Here is a 22,827-nt window from a genome sequence, read left to right on the forward strand (position 1 = left end):
TGGAGCAGTTCCTTATTGTCTATTTATTTGCAAAATGGGGAAATTCAATACTTCCCTATAAACTTCACAGGAGGGTTTAAAATCCAGAGAGGTAATGCATTTGTAAATTTTGCTGCCATAGAAATGAAAGCTATTATTATACTGTAGATTTTTTTTCTGGGAACACAGACACACAGAGACACATGCAAGCAAAGATATTTTAATGGTTCCACATGGTATTTGTTATCAAAACTATGTAAGGATATATGGCAATGTCAAAACATCACCATGTGGGTGACTCTCTCTTAATGATTTCTCACTGTTTCTAATAAGACACAGCTGCAGTTGATTATAAGTTATAATAAAATATGCACCATCTCTACCCCTACCCTTTGCCTCTGGCCAATATGCATGAACATTACTTGGTCCTTTCTCCAAATGTTTTAAAAGTGTTTTGTACTTCAGCAGAATGATTTTACTGTTATGAGGGTGACCTTTGAGACTTTTAAATGTCATTGTATTCATTAGAAGTTCAAATTTGTAAATTTAGTCTCTGTCAGCTTCACAAATTTATTATACATGCACACACACAAATAATGGTAGGGAAAAAAACAGTCTGAGCTATTATTTAAGCCTTAATTTTCTACAAATCATACCATCATGGCAGCTTCAGTCATTGCTTTTTAAGGCCTATGATGACTTAATTTGCTTGCTTTTAACATTGTATTAGTACTTTATCTGATGGGTATTATGCAATCCATTAATAACATCACTTGAACAAATATTCCCATTAGTTTAAAGTGAATTATGAGTCCAGTCATGTTGCTAGTTATAATGCTCTGCGTTATATATAACTATGGTCCAGGAAGAGAGATTTGAGGTCTTATTAGATGTTAAATAAGACAGACTTTCTATTAGTCAAAGTGTAGTTTTAAAAGCGAAAAGAAGGCCACTTCAATTTCCTAGGGATTTCATGTAATCATTTTATGCTGATTTGAATAATGAAATGTCTAGAATGCTACTGGTGATCATTTTTCCCCCTGCCCGATGAGCAGTTTTGTGCCCATTTGTGAGGGCACAGGGAGGAGTTCGGTAATTAATGACCAGAGACAAGACAAGGACGTGAATTGGGAATGGAACCCTTGAAGCTGAGGTTTGGCGGCTGCCTCCATCTGCAGCGCCCCTTCCCTAACGAAGAGGGAGCTGACTTGGGACTTTCTTATGGCCTCTCTCCTGCGCTCACTGAGCTTGATCATATGCATTATCATTATTGCCCTTGCATTTTTCCACTGCAAGGGGGAATAGTTTCAGCTCTATGCCTCTAATAACTCCTATGCACTATTATGTCTTATTTAAAGGAATGAAAACTTAACTACTCTTGCCCGGCAGGGTGTGGCTCAGTGGTTGAGCATCGATCTGGGATCCAGGTGATCGGGCTTCGATTCCTGGTCAGGGCACATGCCCGGATTGTGGGCTCGATCCCCAGTCGGGGGCATGCAGGAGGCGGCCTATCAATGACTCTCTCATCATTGATGTTTCTATCTCTCTCTCTCCCTCTCCTTTCCTCTCTCTGAAACCAATAAAGATATATAAAACAAACAAAAAACTTGACGACTATTGAGAAATCATATGTTTAAAGGGCATTTGGATGCAAAAAACACCCTTGCATTTAGTGGCTTGTTATTTTATTCTTATCAGTAGCTGATTTATTAATTTGATTCAGTAATGTCAGTGCTACCCATTCCATTATTATTAAAATCGGAGAGGTTCTGCCTCATTATTTGTGTAATAACTTCTCCATGGAGGATGAAACTGATTATGCCTCCAGTCTCTTTCCTGTTCAGTTCTTGACTTCTAGCTCATGGGAAATGGTGGAAGCGGTGCAATGCGCGGGTAAACCATACTCATGTCATTTTTGGAAAGAAATAGCATGTGCTAGTCTTGTGTTCCAATAATAAGAGGTATGGAGATGGCAACAGCTCAGTAGAGAAACCCAAGTTTAATTGTATAGCAAGGGCCACATCGTCTTTTGAGATTAACCGTAAGTTCTGATCTTGAAAGGAATGGATTCAGGCTAAGAAAATAATTTTTAGGGTACATCCAACTGTAAAATCCTGAGTACAAGACTAAAAATCATGTAATCACCCCTCTCTTCTCAAACTCTATTCCTCCCTAGCTCAGACACTCAGTACCTCAGCCTAGGTATCACTAGACTGATCTTCCAGTTACAATTCTTTACTCATCAGTTCATGCCACACCGTATCTGGTGATTAAAGGGCAGCCATTCAGCTTTCTTTGCAACAAGACTTTTATTACCTCTTTTCATAAAATAAAAATCTTGAGTTTGCTAACTAAGGTCTACAGGTGTTGACCCTTAGACTTCTTTATCAATTTTGTACATATTTTTACTTCAACAAGGCCCCTGCAGTCACATTCCACTCATTAATCCCCAGATTCATTCTGCTTTCCTACTGTGTTGTCTTCATACTGCTTCAGCTGATTGGTGAAAGTGATATTTCCCAAGAATGTTTTTGGAACCCTGGTTCTTAAAAGGGGGAGTCTGTTGATTCAGTGCATTTGCAAATACACTCCTTACATACTATATCCTCATTATTAGAAAGTCACATTATATATTGACAAGTGAGAGGATTTGAGAAAGCTATAGCAAATAAATCTTTTAAATTTGGATTAACTCCAAATTTAAGAATTCTCAGTATTGAGCACATGAATTCAGAATGTACTTACACATTGATTTTCCATGTTAATACTTATTACCTTTTCATGAAATGTGAATTGTTGGTCAATGTTAGATAGCAATGATATAGTAATAGTTTTCCATGACTTCTTTTTTGGGAGGGAGGTTACTACTTCCTGGGAAATCGTCTAAATATTGACATTGACCCTTGTATAAGTATTACATATTACCAAAAGAAAGAAAGTTACACAAATCTATATAGTAGGCCCAATTCTATGGCTTAATCTTCATTCTAAGAAAACAAAAAATGTTTCAGATGGAACAATATGATGGCCTCTGAATCTTTAAGGTCACAAGGTTGCTCAAAGCCCCTTTTAAAACACCCAAAAGAGAATCTGGTCTAATTTACATGTGTAAGTCAAAGTTAGGGAAACACAAAGAGTGTAAGCCCTCATTTTGAGACAGAGCTACAGCCAATGAGGACATTTGCTTTATCAACATTGTCTTCCACAGACAGACTGAAATTTCTGATCTTGTCTTTCCTGGGCCTGATACGGCTAGCTATCTAGATACATATTTTTTTCTGTTGTCCATTTGTTTCTTGTTTCTGTGCCCACTTCACATTATCCATATGACTGTGGCTCATTTAGACTATGATGTCTAATAGTGTAGTCACTAGCCACATGTGGCTATTTAATTGTTTTTTATTGTTTTTAAAAATATATGCTATAAAATTAACTATTTTGACCATTTTTTAAAAACATGTTTTTATTGATTTCAGAGAGAGAAAGAGAAACATCAACGATGAGAGAGAGTCATTGATCAGTTGCCTCCTGCAGTCCCGTACTAGGGATCAAGCCTACAACCCAGGCACATGCCTTGACTGGTAATTGAACCCATGACCTCCTGGTTCATAGGTTGATACTCAACCACTGAGCCATGCTGGCTGGACTATTTTAACCATTTTTAAGTGTATAGTGCTGTGACATTAAGTACCTTCACATTGCTGTGCAACCATCACCACCATCTATCTCTAGAAAATTTTCATCTTTTGCAGCAGAAACTCTGTACCATTGAATATTAACTCCCTACTGCCCTCTTCACTCAACCTCTGGGAACTACCATTCTTCTTTCTGTCTCTGTGAAGTTGACTATAAGTATCTCATACAAGTGGAAGCATAGTATTTGTCTTTTTCTGAAACTATGCTTTCACTTAGTTCAGTGTCCTCAAGGTGTATTCATGTTATAGCTTGTGTCAGACTTTCATTCCTTTTCAAAACTAAATATTTTATTGCAGGTATGTACCATATTTTGCTTATCCATTTGTCCATTGTTGGACATCTGGGCTGATTCTACCTTTAGGCTATTGTGAATAATACTGTGATGAACACTGGTGGACAAATATCTCTTTGAGATTATGCTTTCAATACTTTGGAGTATATACTCAGAAGTGGAATTGCTAGATCATATAGTAATTGTATGTTTAATTTTTTGAGGAACTACTGTACTGTTTTGCATCATAGCTGCATCATTTTACTTTCCCATCAATAGTGCACAAAGGTTCCAAATGCATCACATCCTTGTCAACACTATTTATTTTTTTAAATTATTGTTTGTTTTAATAGTAGCCATCTTAATGTTTGTGAGATGGTATCTCATTGTGGTTATTTCTTTATATTGTTAACAGTATTATAGATGTCCCGCATTTCCCCCTGCCCTTTGCCCCCGCCACCCAGCCCCTATCCCACCCCAGGCCTTCACATTATTGTCTGTATCCATGGGTTATGCATATATGCATATATGATCTTTAGTTAATCTTCCATTCCCCCCATCCCTTCCCCTCTGCCATCTGTCACTTATTCCATGTATCCATGCCTCTGGACCTATTTTGTTCATCAATTTATTTTGTTCATTAGATTCCACATATAAGTGAGAACATGTTATTTGCATTTTCCTAATGATTAGTGATGTTAAACAGCTTTTCATATGTTGATTAGCCATTGTGTATCTTCTTCAGAAAAATGTTCAAGTCCTTTGCTTATTTTTTAATGAGGTTGATTAAGTTTTAGTGTTGAATTTTAGGAGCTTTTCTATGTTCTGGACATTAACCCCTTGTTAGATACACGGCTTGCAAATCTTTTCTCCAATTCTGTGGGATGCCGTTTTACTCTGTTGATTGTGTTTTTTGATGCACAGAATTTTTACAAATTCGATAGTCAGATATACCTAGTTTTCTTTTGTTGCTTGTGCTCTTGGTGTCATACCTAAGACAACATTGCAAAATCCAATGTCATGAAGTTGTTCCCCTATAAATTCTTGCAAGACTTTTCTATTTTAGCTCTCATATTAAGGCCTTTTATGCACTTCAAGTTAAATTTTGTATGTGGTATAAGATAAAGGTCCCATTTCATTCTTTTGCACATGGATATCCCGCTTTTCCCAGAATCATTCATTGTAAACACTGTCCTTTTCCTGTTGAATGGTCTTCACCCTCTTGTTGAAAACAATTTTACCATGTGCATGAAAGTTTATTTCTGGGCTCTCTGTTCTGTTCCATTTGGTTATATGTCTGTCTTAATGCAAACACTGCAGTGTATGATTAGGGGTGCTTGGAAGTAAGTCTTGAAATCAAAGAGTGTGAAGCCCCAAACTGTGTTCTTTTCCAAGGTTGTTTTGGCTATTTAGGGTGCCTTGAGAATCTATATAAAATTTAGGATGGATTTTTCTATTTTGGCACAAAATGCTACTGGGATTCTGATAAGGATTACATTAATTGCTTTGGATAGTATTGACATCTTAAAATTAAGTATTGACATCTCGATAATATTAAGTCTTCTATATACATTGGGTGTTATTACATTTATTTGTGTGTTTATTTCAGCATCATTTTGTAGTTTTCAGTGTACACCCCTTTTGCCCCCTTGGTTAAGTTACTAAGTACTTTACTTTTTGATGTGATTACAAATGGGACTTCTTAATTTCTCTTTCAGATAGTTCTTTGTGTATAGAAATGCAACCGATTTTTGTATGTTGATTTTTGCATTCTATAACTGTTAAATTCGTACATTCTATTTTTTTGGTAGAAGCTTTAGGGTTTCTGCATCTAAGATCATGTTGCTTCTTCGTTTCCAATATGGATGCCTCTTATTTCTTTCTCTTGCTTAATTTCTCTGGCTAAAACTTCCAATGCTATGTTCAATAGAAGTGGTAAAAGAGACACCCTGTCTTTTTCCTGATCTTAGAAGAGAAGCTTTCAGTCTTTCACCAATTGAGTGTGAAGCTAGCTCTAGGTTTTTAAAACTTTATTTAAGATGAAATAAAATTGAAAAAATTATTCAACAGTTTCTTTTATAACTACAAGTGGATTTATCATAGGATCCAGTAATTTCATTCTTGGGCATTTATCCCAGAGAAATGAAAACTTACATTCACGCAAAATCCCGTAGACACATATTTATACTTGCTTTGTTTGTAAAAGCCTAAAACTGAAAATTATCCAAATAGCCTTAATTTGGGTAAATGGTTAAACTAACTTTGGTACAACTGTATAATAGAATACTACTCAGCAATAATAGATGCAGCAGCTTGGATAAATCTCAAGGAAAATATGCTGAGTGAAAAACATCTGTGTTGTTGTCTACTGTATGATTCTATTGATATAACACTCTTGAAATAAAAAAAGTTATAGTGATGGAGAACAGATTAGTGATGACTATCTAGGGGTCAATCTATGGTTGATTGGTTAGGAATAGGGTGAGTGATATAGAGTTAATACAAGAGAACCTTGTGTTCTGTGCCTCAGTTGGGGTAGTAGTGACATGAAGTTACACATGTGATTTCATTTCCTATAGCTTACACACAAGTGCATGCATAACTGCTGAAATCTGAGTAATCCCTGTGGATTTTACCAGTGTCAGTTTCCTGATTTTTATTGTACTAAATTATGCAAGGAGTTAGCATTGGGGGAGGCTGGATTAATGGTGCATAGACATCTCTATATATATAGGGTGTCCCCCAAAATGTATACATGTACTTTGAATAATTATAAAGGCAGTGTTTATTAAAATACATTTCATTTTCAAAATTGAGCTATCAGCTGCTAAAGTGTATATACATTTTTTGGGACACCCTGTATGTGTGTATATATTGCAGGTTCCTGGGAATATATAAATATTTCCAAATGCAAAGTTAAAAATAGGCAAACTTGAATAAAATTAAACTGAGTTTCTCAGTCACATGAGCCACATTTTAAATGTCCTGTAGTCACATGGGACTAGGGGCTACTATATTGGACAGTGCAGAATTATATATAGAATATGTCCATCATTATAAAAATTCTCTTGGACAGCACCGCTGTAGACACTCTGATGTCCAAACAAGTTTTAGAATTTTCTCCCAACCTACACAATAGCATGAAAAGTAAATGCTGCCCTTGTTATGTAAGCTGAATTCAGGGTCTTCTCTTTTAAAGATCCTGCTTACTACTCCATAGTTGTTACCCAGCTACTAGTAAGGAGTCCTACACAACCTGGCATGTAAACAGGAGGACATGAGTTAATGCGATCCCCCACCCCACCAATTCACACAGCTGCCTTTTCTATCCCTTTTCTCTCCTGCTCACAACGTGGGGGAATGTGGGCCATGTCACTGATTCTGTACCTAAAAAAATGTGGGTCTTGAAACTTCCTTAACAGCATTGTGCAGGATGCTTAGAACCATGTACTAGATAATCAGGGCTTCTGAGATGATTCAAAGAAGTTTCTTAATTCTGACTCATTAGGCAATGAGTGAGGGTACACATAGCTTTAAATACTGATGAATGTCTAGACTAATCTATTTAGCAGTCAGCAATTTTTCTTTTCTTTTTCTATATAATAAAAATGCTTTCTGTTTTCGTATTTACATTGTAGCTTTTATTTGATATTTGTATATTTTGTGAGATGATTATTACAATAAGTCAAGTTAACATCCATCACCATACATAATATGGACATTTTTGCTTATGATGAAAATTTTGAAGATCTAGTCTCTTTGCAACCTTTAAATATATAATACAATAGTATTATATCCTAATGACTTATTTTATAGCTGGGGGTTTTTATTTTTTGACTCCCTTCTCTTATGTCACCAACAACCCTCACTTCAGATTATCATCAATCTGTTCTCTGTATCCAGGAGCTCAGGTGTTTTTGTGGAGGGAGGGGGTGCTGTTTTAGTGTTTTTTTTAAATTAAGTTTATTGGGGTGACACTGGTTAAGAAATGATACAAGTTTCAGTTACACAATTCTACAACACATCATCTGTACACTGTATTGCATGTTCACCACCCCTGTTTGGTGTTTGTTTTGTTTTAGTGAAATCATATGGTATTTGTTTTTCTCTGTCTAATTTCACTTAGCATAATGCCCTCAGGGTCCATCCATGTTGTTACCTAAATAAGGATTCTTAAACAAATTGGTTATATTAGCTGCTTCTGATAATGTCAGCATTATGTTATGTAATGACTTGTTTTTAACGTCTTTCTTCCTTTCCAATATTCTGGATGAGTTAAATAGCATCGGGATTATAATCTTTTTCAAGGGTTAGTGAATTCCTCTGAGAAACCATCTGGATTTACTGTTTGTTTTGGTTTGGTTTTTTATCAGCTTTCTTTCTGACAGTCTTATTTGTTTCCTCCATGGAAATGAGACTCTAGTTTTCAATTTCTTTTTCCTAGCCAGTGTTGGTAAATTATATATTCCTAGAAAGTTATTTCATCTAGGTTTCAAATTTATTTGCATGTATTTAAGACAAGTACTTTTATGATACTTTTAATTCTCTTTTTTCTAAAGTTATTTCACTCATCTCTTTTAGGGATATTTGTTTTCTTCTATTTTTCCTAATAGCAATCTAAGTATATTTTCTACATCAGTTTTGCTCTTTTTTTGGAGCTAGTTTTAGATTTATTTATTACTCATGTTTTATTATTTTCTAATCATTTATCCCCTTTTGTAATTTGATTAATTTCTCGCTACTTCTCCTTAAATTTTGAGATATTATGGTTTTCATTAAGATGATTTGTTTGTCTCTGAGATCACTGCTTTAGCGGTTCTCATAAGAATTAAATGTATATAGCAAATGATAATACCAAGTTGTGATTCAGGACACAGAAGTTCCAGTCCTAATTCTCTGTGAGTGGCATTCTCTCTGCAGTATCATCTTGGACATGTCACTTAACTTTTCCTCCTTGTGTTTCAGGAAGTATTTGATGTTCTCTAAACTTCTAGTTTGCTCTCTAGTTTTGTGAAATACTTGCTTATTACCAGCTTGTGACCCCAATAACTTGAGCCTACAATGTGAACTCTAAAGTTTGTTAATAACAATCCACTAGTGAGTCTATGAACCGCAGCCTCTGGTGTCATCGCAGAGGACGTGTTTCTAATCATTCTCTCGGCCACGAGACGGGAGCCTGAGCCTCAAGCAAATTCAGTTCTCTCTAGAAATGTTCTGGACTCAGTACACTTCATCAGAATCAAGCAGCTATTGAAAGTTATAATGTAAGGTTTATGAAGATGTTTTCCTCAAACCCTTGGGAATTCTTGATGTAAATAAACACACATGATGGTTAGTCATGGAAAATCAAGCAGAGTGCAGCTAGTTTCTTGTGCCTGGGTTAAGGTAGAGGTAAAAAGGAGCAAGTTTGAGAGAGTAAATGTAAAATAAAGAGATCTTCTAAGGTCTAAAAGAGAAATATGTAATAATGAGAACATTATTAAATGACAGATTCCACACCTAAAATTCCCTTTAAAAATGTCAAACAAAAACATGAAAACATTTCTTTAGAGATAATTTTAAAAATAGCTTGGAGAGTAAAAGCCAGATTATCACAGAATCTTTAACTCATGCATATTACATAAATTTTACGTGTGAAATCCTGTCCATATTCAAATATCTAAATAGCAATTGAAAAAAAAAAAAAAAATCAGTGTCCTTTGTGGAAGAGTTAATGTTATCACAGCAAAATAAAATATCTTAAGTTCTCAATTTCCCTATGTGTGTGTTTAAGCTTTGACATGAACATAATATATTTTAATTTTAGCTACTAATGTAAAAAAATTACAGTATAGAAATTAGGAGAGAACTGAACAAAATGCCCTTCATTTACATTAATTTTCTGAAGCCATTTTAAATTTTCTATTTTATAAAACATTATGTAACAATGGCAGTCATTGCTCACTCTATATATTCTTATGTGTTCTAAATAAGTCACTTCTGAGTACTTTTTGTCCACATTTCATCACATTTCTAACTCTAAGAATCTAATTTTGTAGCCTTTAAAAAAAGCATTGATTTTTAGATGCACCTAAGGAGAACAGACTAAGTAAGAAGGCTTTGAAAAAAAAAGATAAATTAATTTAACCTATTTATCTCTCACGAAAAGAGAAAGAGAGGTTATATGCTATATTTTGTTTAAAGATTCCTGGCACAGCATAGTTTTCTCTTTTTTTTATATAATAGTTAAAAGACATGTAATATTCAACAGTTTACCTAATTGAAATCCTTGTGTGAAAATATTGGGACAATGGTTTGGAAGCATAAAGACATCTACTGTCACACAGCATTTTGTCTGTTTTTTCATAAATCAGTACTAGGAGCACATAAGCCAATGAGAGTAAGAGCCGGACAGAATTCTGAAATACTGGCTGAACAGCTCCCCATGTGTACAAGAGACAATTGCTTCTTAAAATGCCAAGTGGACTTAAAAATAGTGTTGGACATGGTATGAAAGACAACTCAAGGGCTTTTATTTTAGCTTGACTCTCATTCAAATGGAGATTTTATTATAACTTGCATGAACATAGATGAGTTCATGATTTTTGTCTATTTTTCTCATTTCTAAAATGGGATCGATGATACCTACAAGGGTTGTTATATAAGGTAGCACATCTAACACATAGGCACATGGTAAATATTTCAATATTAAATGCCCATTGCCTGTGGTGAGCACCCTTTTTAATGGAACACCATCTAAAAATATGTAAATTGAGGTAAAGAATTAAATGTGAGCACACACATCAATTAGGGAAAAATATTTCCTGAAGATGAATGGAAGTAAAGTGGATTATTAACTTGGAAATTGAAATGAATCAAGAAAACATTCAAAATTCTTCTAACATGACCAGAGCCAAATACAAAAGTAGAGACCTGGACAAACAATATGGTTGGTTTGTCTATTTCTGCTCATAAAATGGATTTCTAATTATGTTGTATATGTTGTTTCAGAGGCAAAGGCCCATTGAAAAATACATCTGATGTCATTAATGCTGCCAAGAAAATTGCTGAAGCAGGTTCTCGAATGGACAAATTAGCCCGCGCCGTGGCCGATCAGGTACTTCAAGAGGGAAGAATCATTCGTTAGCTCTTGGGTTCTGCAATGGGTTTTATACATCCTATAAAATGCCTCTGAAGAATGAATTGTAGAAAATCACTAACATTTTATAAACTGGCCTCTAACTCTGCTGAGACTGAGCTGATGGAGAAGGTGCGTTCAGTTCAGAAGGGACTCCTAAGGCTTATGACCAAAATTTCTTAAGAAGAGCACACATTATGTAGGAGACATAACCCCCAGAGAGCCATGGGGTATCCCAGCCATCTTCATTCAGAATTTCACTCACGCTGAATGAGAGAGAAGAAAAAGAAGAAGACTGTACATGTTGTTACATAATATTGATCTCACGTAATGATGCTCTTCATAATTCATAAGGATTTCTGCTCTACTATAAATGGGATTAATGCACATAACGGAGAACCTCCAGATTCCAGCTGCATTTTCATCCAGACTCAGTCTCATCAGAGATCAGTGGAATTCTCAGAGTATCTTTTGTGCTTTCAGACCGAACAAAGATACAGATTAGAATGGTTCTTAATCTCAGCTTGAATGTTTCAGTTGATTTCCTTTTCATATTTTTCATTTTATTTGGCTGGAATTGGAACTCTAAAATTCTGTTGTAAATATGACGTGTTGCAATAATGTTCCATTTCCCATAAGGGTACTTTAGGCAGTAGACGTTTCCAGGTAGCAGATCCTTATTTCTTTAAGTAACAGCGGTTTACAGTTTGAACCATTTTAAAAGGAAAATGTCCTAAAATATAAGATTCTGAAATAGAAATATTATATAAATTATTATTTACATGGAGACATTATGAGCATGAAATTGCTTACTAGACTAGAACACAGGGATGCTCTCTAGAGACATGAGAAGATATAGAATTGCTTCCTCCTTCATAGATGGCCTTTGTCTTCTATTATTTTGGGGTTGATTATTAGAGTTTTCCTCCCCCATTCCTTAATATTAGGCTCTTCCTCTAAATACTCATAATCTCCAACATCCCAGATTCTTCAATATTTTAAGAAAAATACATTATTAAACTATTAAGATTATACTTCTAAAAAGCCAATATATTCTCATTTTAATTATATATATTATATATGTTTAAATATATGTAGGCTAATTCAAGGGAATGTTTTTTGCTTGCTTTTGAATTTTTTAAAAACATTTAATATCAAAGATAATTCATTATTATATTTGGAGACCATCCCCACCCCCATATTTGTAGGGTTTGAGGACCAAACCATTACTAAATTGCTAATTTCAGGGCAATATCAACTGCCAAGCTTTCTGAAGTTTGCAGCATAATTTGGGCTTCTTTCTACAGAGTTCTATATGTATCCCAGGAAGTTCATGCACAAGAGAGGAGAGACAGTGAGCTTACTTGAAAATATGCATGCATACAAACAAACAAAAATGCACCAACCAAGAAAGGCAACCACTCCTCCCTCCCCCCTCCTGGCAAATGCTAAGGGATTTAGGATGAGTAGAGTGAGCAGAGATTGGTGGGTGTTTCTGAAAAGAGTTTTTGTTGGGATAGACTTTTTCCTAGGAGTGAAAGTGAATGAAGTTTGGATGGTTTTCCATTATATTCTGAATCTCAGTGGCTAAACTATTTCTCAATCCATTTAGGAAAATTGAGTTCAGTATTTTTTATTATGATTCTTGTTTTTGATTTTGCATTTTTGCAACTTGAAGCATAGCCCCAAACAGTTTTGATGTCTGGAAAACAACACACAAATCCCAGGATTCTAGATGCCTTTTGAGATTGTGACAAAGCACTTAAATGCTATTTAATGGTGACTTTCAAACAGACAGATGAAGGTAAACATAACCCTCTATTTGAGGCACTCTTACTGTCATCAGTGGGGAAGCAGCTTGCAGTTTTTTTCTGTTTTGTCTGAATGGGACATTTCTTTGTCAAATTCTGCTCCTATTTCCACGATGTAAGAATTATTCATTTTGCCTTTATTTGTACTTTAAATGCTTCAGTTTAAATAATAGAATAGAAAGAGCATCACGGAGGAGTGGACTGATTGCCTTTATTTTGCCTGAAAGTATTTTTATGGAGATTTGAGATACGCATGCAATATAAACTTTTTCCGGACTGTTGCATTTTTAATTATTGTTCCATTGAGATAGAACTTCCAGTTTAATTTGCTGCAAGGTATTTGTATCAAAAGACTAGTGAGCCTCTAGGGAGATATCATTTTAAAGTTAATTCCTTTCAGTATATGGGTCTCTGGAGTAGGATAAATATTACAGTATTAAATACTTGTAGAAAGCTAAAAACAGTCTCTGTGGGAGATTATTCTTGATAAATGCAGTTAGTGAAAAAAAATACCACAATGGTAAGTGTTAAGTATAAAAAGGACCCCTTTGTCATTTATTAAATAAATGGTTATGTTGAAATTACTAGCTTCACAGTATTAATGAAAGAATTCTTTTCTTAGAGCTTGAAGGAAACAGCTGGAGTGTTTTTCTCATGCTCTTATTCTAAATAAGATACTTCACTGTGGCCTGTAGGTGCTTATTTCTTGCAGTGTTTCATCAAAGATCTGGTGATTATATGTTTTCTACAAGTGCCAAATTGGGCCAGAACAATAGAATGGCCTGGAGAATCTCGAGCTGAATTTTCAATAGCAATAGGAATAGATTTCAATTACTGGATAGCCATTGGCTTTGAAGCCTCAGAAATGCTTTAGGGAGTCATGTAAGTTTCTGTAGGAGTGTTCATCTAAGCTCAGTGTGTATTCGATGGACATCTACCTGTTTAAGTCACAAAGAGAATTCAGAAATCCCTGGTTATCATTGGTTCTGGCACATCCAGAGTCTGGGGTCTGTTGCTACTCTTAACAAGTATTTCAATTGGCATCCAATTCATTCTCTTTCTCGCATCTGTTTCTTTTACAGTGGCATGATTCTTCTCAATCTTTTGTTTAAAGGAAGTTTATCGTGTTGCTCATATTTTGATAAATACAAAATCCAAAAAGTATAATAGACTTTCTTTAGTGATGACGCATTTCTTAGAAAGCCAAAGGAAACAAATGACTTTTATCCCCCAACTAACTGAATTGAAACTCTACCCTCTTCTATGGCAGAGAGATTGCCTTCTAGCAGGCGTTACTTTGGCTGTCTGTATTAAAATACCTTTGTATGTAGTGAACATTGAGTGAGTCACTTGGAAAAAATATATAAAATATTTAGTTTCCTAACAGGATACCTAGAAAAGGTACAGAAGTCCCAATAAGACATGAAGGTATATGACACTGAAACCTTTTCTTCACACAGCTTTTATATAGCAAGTGTGAGAAACTGAAGAGGACCCACTAACTGAGATCACTTTTTAAAATGTCTTATAGTGTCCTGATTCAGCGTGCAAACAGGATTTATTAGCCTACCTTCAACGAATTGCCTTGTATTGCCATCAGCTTAATATCTGCAGCAAGGTGAAGGCCGAAGTACAGAATCTTGGAGGAGAGCTCATTGTGTCAGGGGTAAGCTGGGACATGGGCTTCACGATTTAAGCTCCCACTGTTGTACCTCAAGGCAAGAATTCTTGGCAACAGTACTGTTAAAAAACACCAAACTGCAGTGATTCATAGGGAGGTAGTTTTAAAATAAATGTTATCACCATTATTCCAGACCTTACAATAAGTCACAGAGAGCAATTTGATTTTCCAATTACCCTGTGTTTATACTGGCCTTGTAAAATCTCCATTCTTTATAAGGAAACTTATTTCATAGTCTGCAAACTCATTGCCAAGCTGCGCCTATTATAATTATTTGGGGCTTTTGTATATTTACTCATTGTGAGTCTACATCCCTTGGTTAGCCCTAGTAATTTTCATTCTCTGTTCAGAAGCCAGCCTCTACATGTGGATTGTATTCACACGTTAGAGCTGATAAAAACAATGGAAATTGAATTCATCAGGTTCCAATGCATACTAGGTTACCAGTAACCCTTAAAAGCCAGAATGTTTGAATTTAATACAGGTTGATGTGCTGTTGCCAAAAACTAACATAGTTTTCAAACACTAACAATTATATATTTTTTACTCAATCACTCCAGTGTTTCCCTTCTCATGAAAATTTAAGTACCTGGCTCATTTCATCAAATGCAAAGACATAAGAAGTTTAGTGACTAGAAGGATCATGATTTCTTGGCAAGATTTTCAAATATATGTGTTGAGGTTCTTCATCTTGGCCTCTTCTCCTCCCTCACTCAGTCCCTCTCTTTTAACAAAATTTGCCATCTGTTATTGGAAACTATTTGCAATCCTGAAGTGTGGCTCTACCACCTATAGTTCTTTTCCCAGTCAACCCGGATGCTGCCTTTGGAAGTGTGGCATTACATTACCAGGACCATAACCTTATCAACATAGGGAATGTCTTACGAAAATTACACTGGTCACGAAGCTAATTTTCCCCCAAGCCATTTCTTAAAAATTCATCAATTTGACCATCTGATAAAAACATGTGGAAAATCCTTCTTGAATCCAAAGGTTTCAGTACCTATATTGCTTGGCTTGCAGAAAACATAGCTGGGAAAAGAGCTGATCTGGCTTGCATGGAGATGCCATCTGGAAAGCCTGGTCCATGCAATCCCACCTAGAGCCCAATAAATTGGCTATTTTGTGCCTCTTTCCAAAGCATTGTCACCTCTCTGCATTTCCAAAATGATCCTGCTTCAACATTCTTCAATAACCAAGTGTAATCTGTCTTACGATGTATCCTTCCTGCCAAGTTGGTAACTACCAAGATTCTCTCTGCCAAGAAGTAATCAAAACATTGCATCTCCCTTGCTTCCTTTCTTATCTTCAGCCTCGATGGTATAGTTTCCCATACCATTCAGCTTTCATGTCCATCTGTATATAGCACCTGTGGAACTGAGTGCTTTTTTGTTTAGCTTGCCTTGTGTGCTTTCATTTGTCACTTTCCAAATCTTATTTACATGGATGCGCAAAGCATCTTTGTGGATCTCAGACTCCACAGCTTCATCTGGACAGTATTTCCCTGGCACAGTTGCTCCCCATCATCCTCTCAGTACCCATTGTTCATCACCGCCTCCAGAGCTTCATTTCCATTGTCTCTTCCTCATTGAGATGTAGTCCAAACCATCATTGGCTTTTATCACTTGCACTATTGGCATTTGCAGAGGTGTTTGAGACTGAGAACACCATCAAGAAGCCTGTTTCCTTCTTTGAGTCTTACTGGCAAAGAACATAAATCCTTGCATGGGAGAAGGCTTCTTTTAGAGGAATGGTATGCAACTTTATAATAATTCTGAGTCAAATGCATTATAAAGGTTTGCTGTATATTGCTCGGCTATGGGCCTGCTCTTGGCCTCCTCATGATTTTTTTCAAGCTTGGTTGCTATTTGGTGCCATACCTGCATCCCTAGTTTGCTGTCTTCGCCACTTCTGCCTCCACCTTCTATTCTTCATCCCCTCCTTCACTGGTGGCTAATGGAGAAACAATGTCAATATGTTTATTTTGCAAAATAGCCACAAATGACTGCCTTCAAAGTTTTGAAAGCGTCAAGATTGTGAGACCCCATACACACAAGCTATCAGTGATTTTGCCAAGAAAGTGTGCCCATGCTTTGGGCTCCATTTATTTTGTTGTCTGGCATGACACAGTTGCTATATTTTTAAGGAGAAGCAACTATAGTATAACACATAATCAAAAAAAATAGAAATACTTAATTTTTTTGTGCTTTTTCCTGTGTTTCTGTACATGGGATCAAAGCTGTGGCTCCTCTGAAATTTATTTGTTAGAAGTCAAACTTTCTCATAAAACAGAAGAGATTTGGATAGAGTATTTCCATTTTGCCAAGAAAAATGAGCTGAATTTCAAAACTCAGAGCCATTTTTTACAGTCTTGTGCTGGCATGATGAACATATGTTAAAAAAATGTACATGTGCACAATTTTATAGCATGTCAGCATGTGATGTTTTCTGTGATTGTATGTGGAAGCACTGGGAAAGGCCTCTTCTGTTGTATCTTTTGTGTGAGAGGTGGCTCTAGGAAACTCAATAGGTCATGGGGGACAATGGAGCTAATGCTCTTCATGAGTCATGATGGGGAACTAAAGAAATAAAGCAATTTAGGATGTATGCCGACATATGCTCGCTCACACAACTGCTGTCTAAGAAGCACCATTAGTTTTCTGGCTGGCAACCAATTTTTCTATGCTCATTGGCTTAAACCTTTCTCAACAGCCAAATGGTGCCATTCTTATTAAATCTCAAAGTGGAAGGTGCATTTGGGAGCCAATTCGGCACAACTGGGTTGCTAAGGGGGTCATGGAAAAGAGGGAAAAGTCATTTAAAAATGAGTAGAGTGATATAAATGTTAAAGTGAAATTAAAGGACATTAAAGTCCAGAAGATGAAATAGTCTCTTAGTTTATAAACTGTCTTTGTTTGCCTAGTTTGGTGGTTGCTTCTTAAATCTCTTAAGACAGTTTATATGCATTTGGGGAAGAGAAATGTTGAAAGGAGAGGGAAGGAGGGGAAGGCAGGAGGGAAGAGTCATGAAAGAGGGAAGAAGAGAAAACAAAGAGAAACTTAACCATAGCATAGCATGAATTTGTAATAGCTATTAAGTATGACAGCGTAATATTCATCATGGGAGAAAAGTTGAGCCAAAATTTTTCAAGTTCCAATGCCGTGATATGGAAAGTATACCTGTATATTTGATTGTCATGTTTTTAATTAGTTTTTGTTCACTAGGTTTCAGAGGATTTAATGGGTTCTTTTAAGTTTAAAAACAGATTTACACAGAGTTCTGGGGAAATAAAACCCATTCTAAAACCTTCGATTATCTTTAGCTACCTAAAGATTTATACTTTGTTCATTATTTCGAACAAGAATAGAAACACTGATGTAGGGTTTTAGAATATAGAATGCTGAACATCAAGCATCCTGATAAAACCAAAAAATTCCACTTTTTTTAAGTCCAAATACAACATAAGCCCCATTATGACCATGAAGCCAGAACACAAGAGCAATAACCCTGGTCCTGGCAGGAATTTGATGTTCAGGTCAGAGATGGAGGGACATTGATGTGACTTAGAGCTGTCTCCACAAGAAAATGCTAGAAATTTAATAAAAATGTTTTGCATATGCATGTCTTTTTCCCCCCCAAACAAAATGTTTTTGATTTTTTAGAGAGAGAGGAAGGGGGAAGAAGAGAGAGAGAAACCTTGATGTGAGAGAAACATCAATTGGTTGCTCCTGTATGCACCCCAACTGGGGACTGAACCCACAGCCTGGGTGTGTGTCCTCACCAGGAATTGAACTGGTAACATTTTGGTGCACAGGATGATGCTCAGCCAACTGACCCACACTGGCCAGAGCTACATGCCTTTTTTTTTTTTTTTTCCCCCCATACTAACAAAATATAACACAGTTTGGAGGTGAGGAATGTTAGTTCCCTAAGACCTCAAGCTGATTGAGTGGGCCCTAACCTATTCCTGAGGCATTGAGTAACTTGCCCTAATGTGCACTTTTGTTCTTTGCCTTTTAAATCTCTCCTTTCCAAATCTAAATCCATTTCAATTGAGTTACGGAGAGAAGTTTGACAAGGTGAGCAAGTATAATTTGTGACATTGGTAGGATTTGAATTGGTAAAGAGAAAATTGGAGAGTAGGGGGTCAATTACAGTTATTCTTACTGCCTGTGTTTCACATCACTTAAAAAAATTAGACTGTTAAACTCAACATGAATATTTATGATGATAAATGAAAAACATTCAGAAAAATACTGAAACCGATAATATTCCAATCAGTCTTACCGAACATTGGTGTGCAATCAAAGATGCCTGTGTGGATCTGCACACACACACCCCAGATACCCTTGATTTGATGTTTACTCCCTTACCCCCTGAATAAGCAATTATCAGGAACCAGACAAACGGATGACAACTATGACACGTCTCATCCAATACAATTCAGGAAAAAGAAAATGTGGGGTTTATTTGTATACTTTCTTATATATCTTTTTGTAAAAAATGTGCTTTGTTCAGATGAGAATTGCATTTTGCTTGAAAAGTTCTGTTTTTCCTCTATAAAATGTGTATTTTAAAGGGGGATGAAACAGTCATTTGAAATAAGCATTGTACCTAGTTATCTAGACCCGTACTTTAAGCAACTCTCTTTTGAGTCTTTGTTTTACATCTTCTGGTTCTGTCTGTCAATTTTTGATCATCTCTACTGATCAAAGTATAGTAGTAATGGAAAAAAATCTAAATTTCTAGCTATTTCAGCCTGGGTTCGGAATGCATTTTTGTGCTTCATTTGAACAGAAGGCTGTGTGTTTAGGAGATTTACAACAGTTCAGTTAGAAAGAATTGTATCCAGATCTTTCAGAGGGTAGGCCATTAAGTATTTGGGTTAAAGGACTTTTCCTGATCTAGGGAGAGTAGGCGAGTCCAGATCTAAAGAGAGTAAGATAAAAACAAAGTTCATCTGAAATCAATAAAGATATATTTAAAAAAAAAAAAAAAAAGTTCAGATTACAAATGTGATTAGAGAGATAGTGGAGATACTCTATAACCATAAGAAAATCAAATAGTTCTTTATGGTTTGAGTGACACAGATTTTGCTAGTAAGATGGGTTGTTGCATAATTCCTTCTGTCTCCCAAAAATGTACCCCTGTTCTGTTAGGATAGTAAAACTATAACCATTTAAATTCTGATTCCTGCATAGAGTCTTCCTTAATTACATTCATATCAGTGTACATGTCTTTGATTTTTGCACAATCCAAATTACACAAACCTTCAGAAAAAATAACCTTTAATTGTTTTTTTGGTGCAAATTCATTTTCCCGGTGTTCTAAAAATGACATTTAACAAACACAAGGCATTATTTTTGGAAAGAAATGGGAAATAGCAAATTTTATAAGAAAAGTAAAAATCACCTGTGTAAGTGTCTCCCTGAATAGTCTTGAGCAAGGGGGGATGGTATATTGCTCTAAGATGTGGCTTTTCAATTACATACTCTATGATAGTGACACTACACTTACCAGTATGATCCATTCTTTTCATTGAAAAAAAGTCAGTTATTCACTGATGGAATCAAACCAGTTGGTTATCTTACTGAATTGTTTTATGAAGAGAAAAAGACTTTATATTCTAATGCTCTCATTCCAAAAATAAGAAAACAGACTCTGTTTTGGCAGAACTGGGACTTGAACCAAGCATATAACTTTTTCCATGAACTGGAGAGAGAAATGAATTAACTTAACTTGGATCTACTCAGTGGATTGACTGGATTGCATCTCCTGAACTTAAGGGCTGAGGAGTTTTTTAGTTTGAGGGCATTATTACTTGTAAGAGTAGAAAGAACTGGTGGCTTTAGGAAGACATTTTTTGCCTTGGATATTTCTGCCTCCGAAATGTCAGTGCCATTATATGTCATTCAATCAATGAACTTTCATTCCCTTGGGTTTTAGAAGTTTTTTAAAGCTTTGAAAAGCCTCTAATTAGAAGAAGGCAGGCAAGGAATTCACACCTTAATCTATTCTCAATTAATGCCTTAGATTTCAGTTAATATTCTGAGAGTTATTTGGCAGCCAATGAAAATATTTTGTGAAAACTTGAAAATTAGACACATGGGAGATATGTTACGTAGATGAAGGGCAGTGATTGCATATAGTTTAATATCTGTGAAATACAGGCAACCCTATTTAAGAAGTACTGCTTTATAACATTTTCCCATGAGACAGTATTCTAATTTTGAGGTACTGTCTGCATATGATAATTGTTGGATCTTATTTGAAGATGTTTATTAATGTTTTAAATAATAAATATCTCTAGTAGTGTCTTAAGAGCTTCCTACTCCCATTTTTTAACTAGTTTTGAATATGTGAGAGCAAATCCAGTATACCTGTTCCCTTCCATTGAAGCAATTATGAGAATCTAAAGTGTTGAGTGAATGCCATTATTTAGAAACAGTATTTGTAATTCAGTTCTTGCTTCCTGGTTTTCCTATGTTCCTTTGGATTTGTCAGCTCTAGAAAAGAAATACATTATTTTGAATTGGTTACATAAGTCCATTGTGATTTCTTTTTTGGTCCTATTTGGATATGCCTCAAGAATTCCTGGACCAAAGGCATTTGAAGGAAAGAAGATAATATATGAACAAGTTGATATAAAAATGAGGAAGAAAGAAGACAAACTTTAAAGCCCTATACCAGATATTATCTGGGGACGTCATTATTGATTTTGCACAATTTTTCATTACCTCAGATAATGAAACCTAAAAGAAAGAAACCCCCATAGCAAAGCAGAAACAGAATTTTTTGTTCTGTACTGGATTCTATAAAATGTTGACCATATTTTTCTACAGAAAGATTGGCGTTTCCATATGTTGTTCCTATTTTCTAATGACAGACTAACAATTAGAACTTCAAAGAGTTGTATTTATTTCTTGTTTATATGAGGATGTTTTCAGATTCATTGAATTCAACATTTCTATTGCATCCCAACTACTTAAAAGGCATAGTGCTAAATATCGGTTGGGCACGGGCATTCAAAGTCCTTTATCTCTAATAGCAAGTAGTTTTCCTGAAAAGTATTTTTCTGTCCATTGTGTTTTTATTGGATTGTGTAGTCTATTGTTGGTTTTATTTATTTTTTTTTATCTTACTGTTCAGTATTCTCAGCCAGAAGAGCACGGTATCTGTTGATGGCTATCTCTGTGTTCACTGTGTTTCTTGATTTAGTATATTCTACAGATAAAACTGTGTTTAACTTACTATCATCTACATTCTGCCCCTACTGATTATTTTGTCAAAACTTTCTTCAGCTTAATTTAAATGATTTATGAAATATGGCTTTGATCACAGCCCTTAGAAAAGAAATATGTGCCATGTTATGGCCCATGTATCTTACAAATAGGATTGACTTCTGGATGGGCACTGTGGAATATTCTCAGTTCAGATTTCTTTTACTGCTTAAGAACACATTGTCTTACTCAATTTTGAACAGTCATTTTTCTTCTGGCTAATAAATGCATTTCAAATATTTTATACTTATCCTATTTTCTTGAAGGCAAGCTTTCTTCATTTAACTTTAATCTTTCCTTTCATTATTAATACTCTATCTTATTTGATTGCTTTTCTCTGAAGACCTTGATCTGTGCAGATGCCTTTGCTAATAATGAACTTGACTTCCTGGAACTCTGGCTAGATGTTCTGTCAAATCTGCACAACGTGTCTCTTGACCCCTTTCATCCATTTCCTTTTGCAAATCTGTTTTGCAACTGAGAGAGAATTCTATCCTGGAGAAGTTCCAGTCAGCAGCATCTTCTAAGAACCATGTACTCTGTTCAGCCTAAGGGTCTGAATCTGAGACAGCATCATAAAACACACTCAAGACATCATCTTTTTTATCTAAGAACTCCTGATTCAAATCTGTTGCTATCAAAATCAGATTCTCTCTTGCAATCTCTCTTCAATAACATTTTGGTCAAATCACATGCCAACTGCCTGGTTATATCTTCCATGGTGAATTACTTCGTAAATGCATCTGCAGGTCATTCTTTCAGAGTGTATAAATTATTCCACCTGATTTTTCTCAATCCTTTGCACTCAGAAGTTAAATAAAAACTTTTTTCCCAACAAACAAAAATTTGAAACCAACCCTACATCTCTGTGGTTAGAGTTAAATTATAATCATGACTTCAGGAATGGAGTCTCTTGACTGAAATCTTATAATTCATATCTTGTCTTGAAGGGCTAAGTGATCCATTGATGTAATGCCATAAAAAGTATACAT

The 22,827-nt window shown here is 35.5% G+C and overlaps 1 protein-coding gene across 2 annotated transcripts in view; it reads left to right on the forward strand.

The window, feature by feature from the left end:
* CTNNA2 (catenin alpha 2) overlaps positions 1–22,827 on the forward strand; it is a 980,129-nt gene that overhangs the window by 929,721 nt on the left and 27,581 nt on the right. For both annotated transcript variants that reach the window (XM_081155843.1, XM_081155842.1), the window contains exons 16-17: positions 10,937–11,042; positions 14,406–14,540. In XM_081155843.1, coding sequence (XP_081011969.1) covers positions 10,937–11,042; positions 14,406–14,540 — 241 coding nt within the window. The remainder of the gene's footprint in view (positions 1–10,936; positions 11,043–14,405; positions 14,541–22,827) is intronic.

Source organism: Miniopterus schreibersii, assembly GCF_964146895.1.
Source record: "Miniopterus schreibersii genome assembly, chromosome: 13".
NCBI lineage: Eukaryota > Metazoa > Chordata > Mammalia > Chiroptera > Miniopteridae > Miniopterus > Miniopterus schreibersii.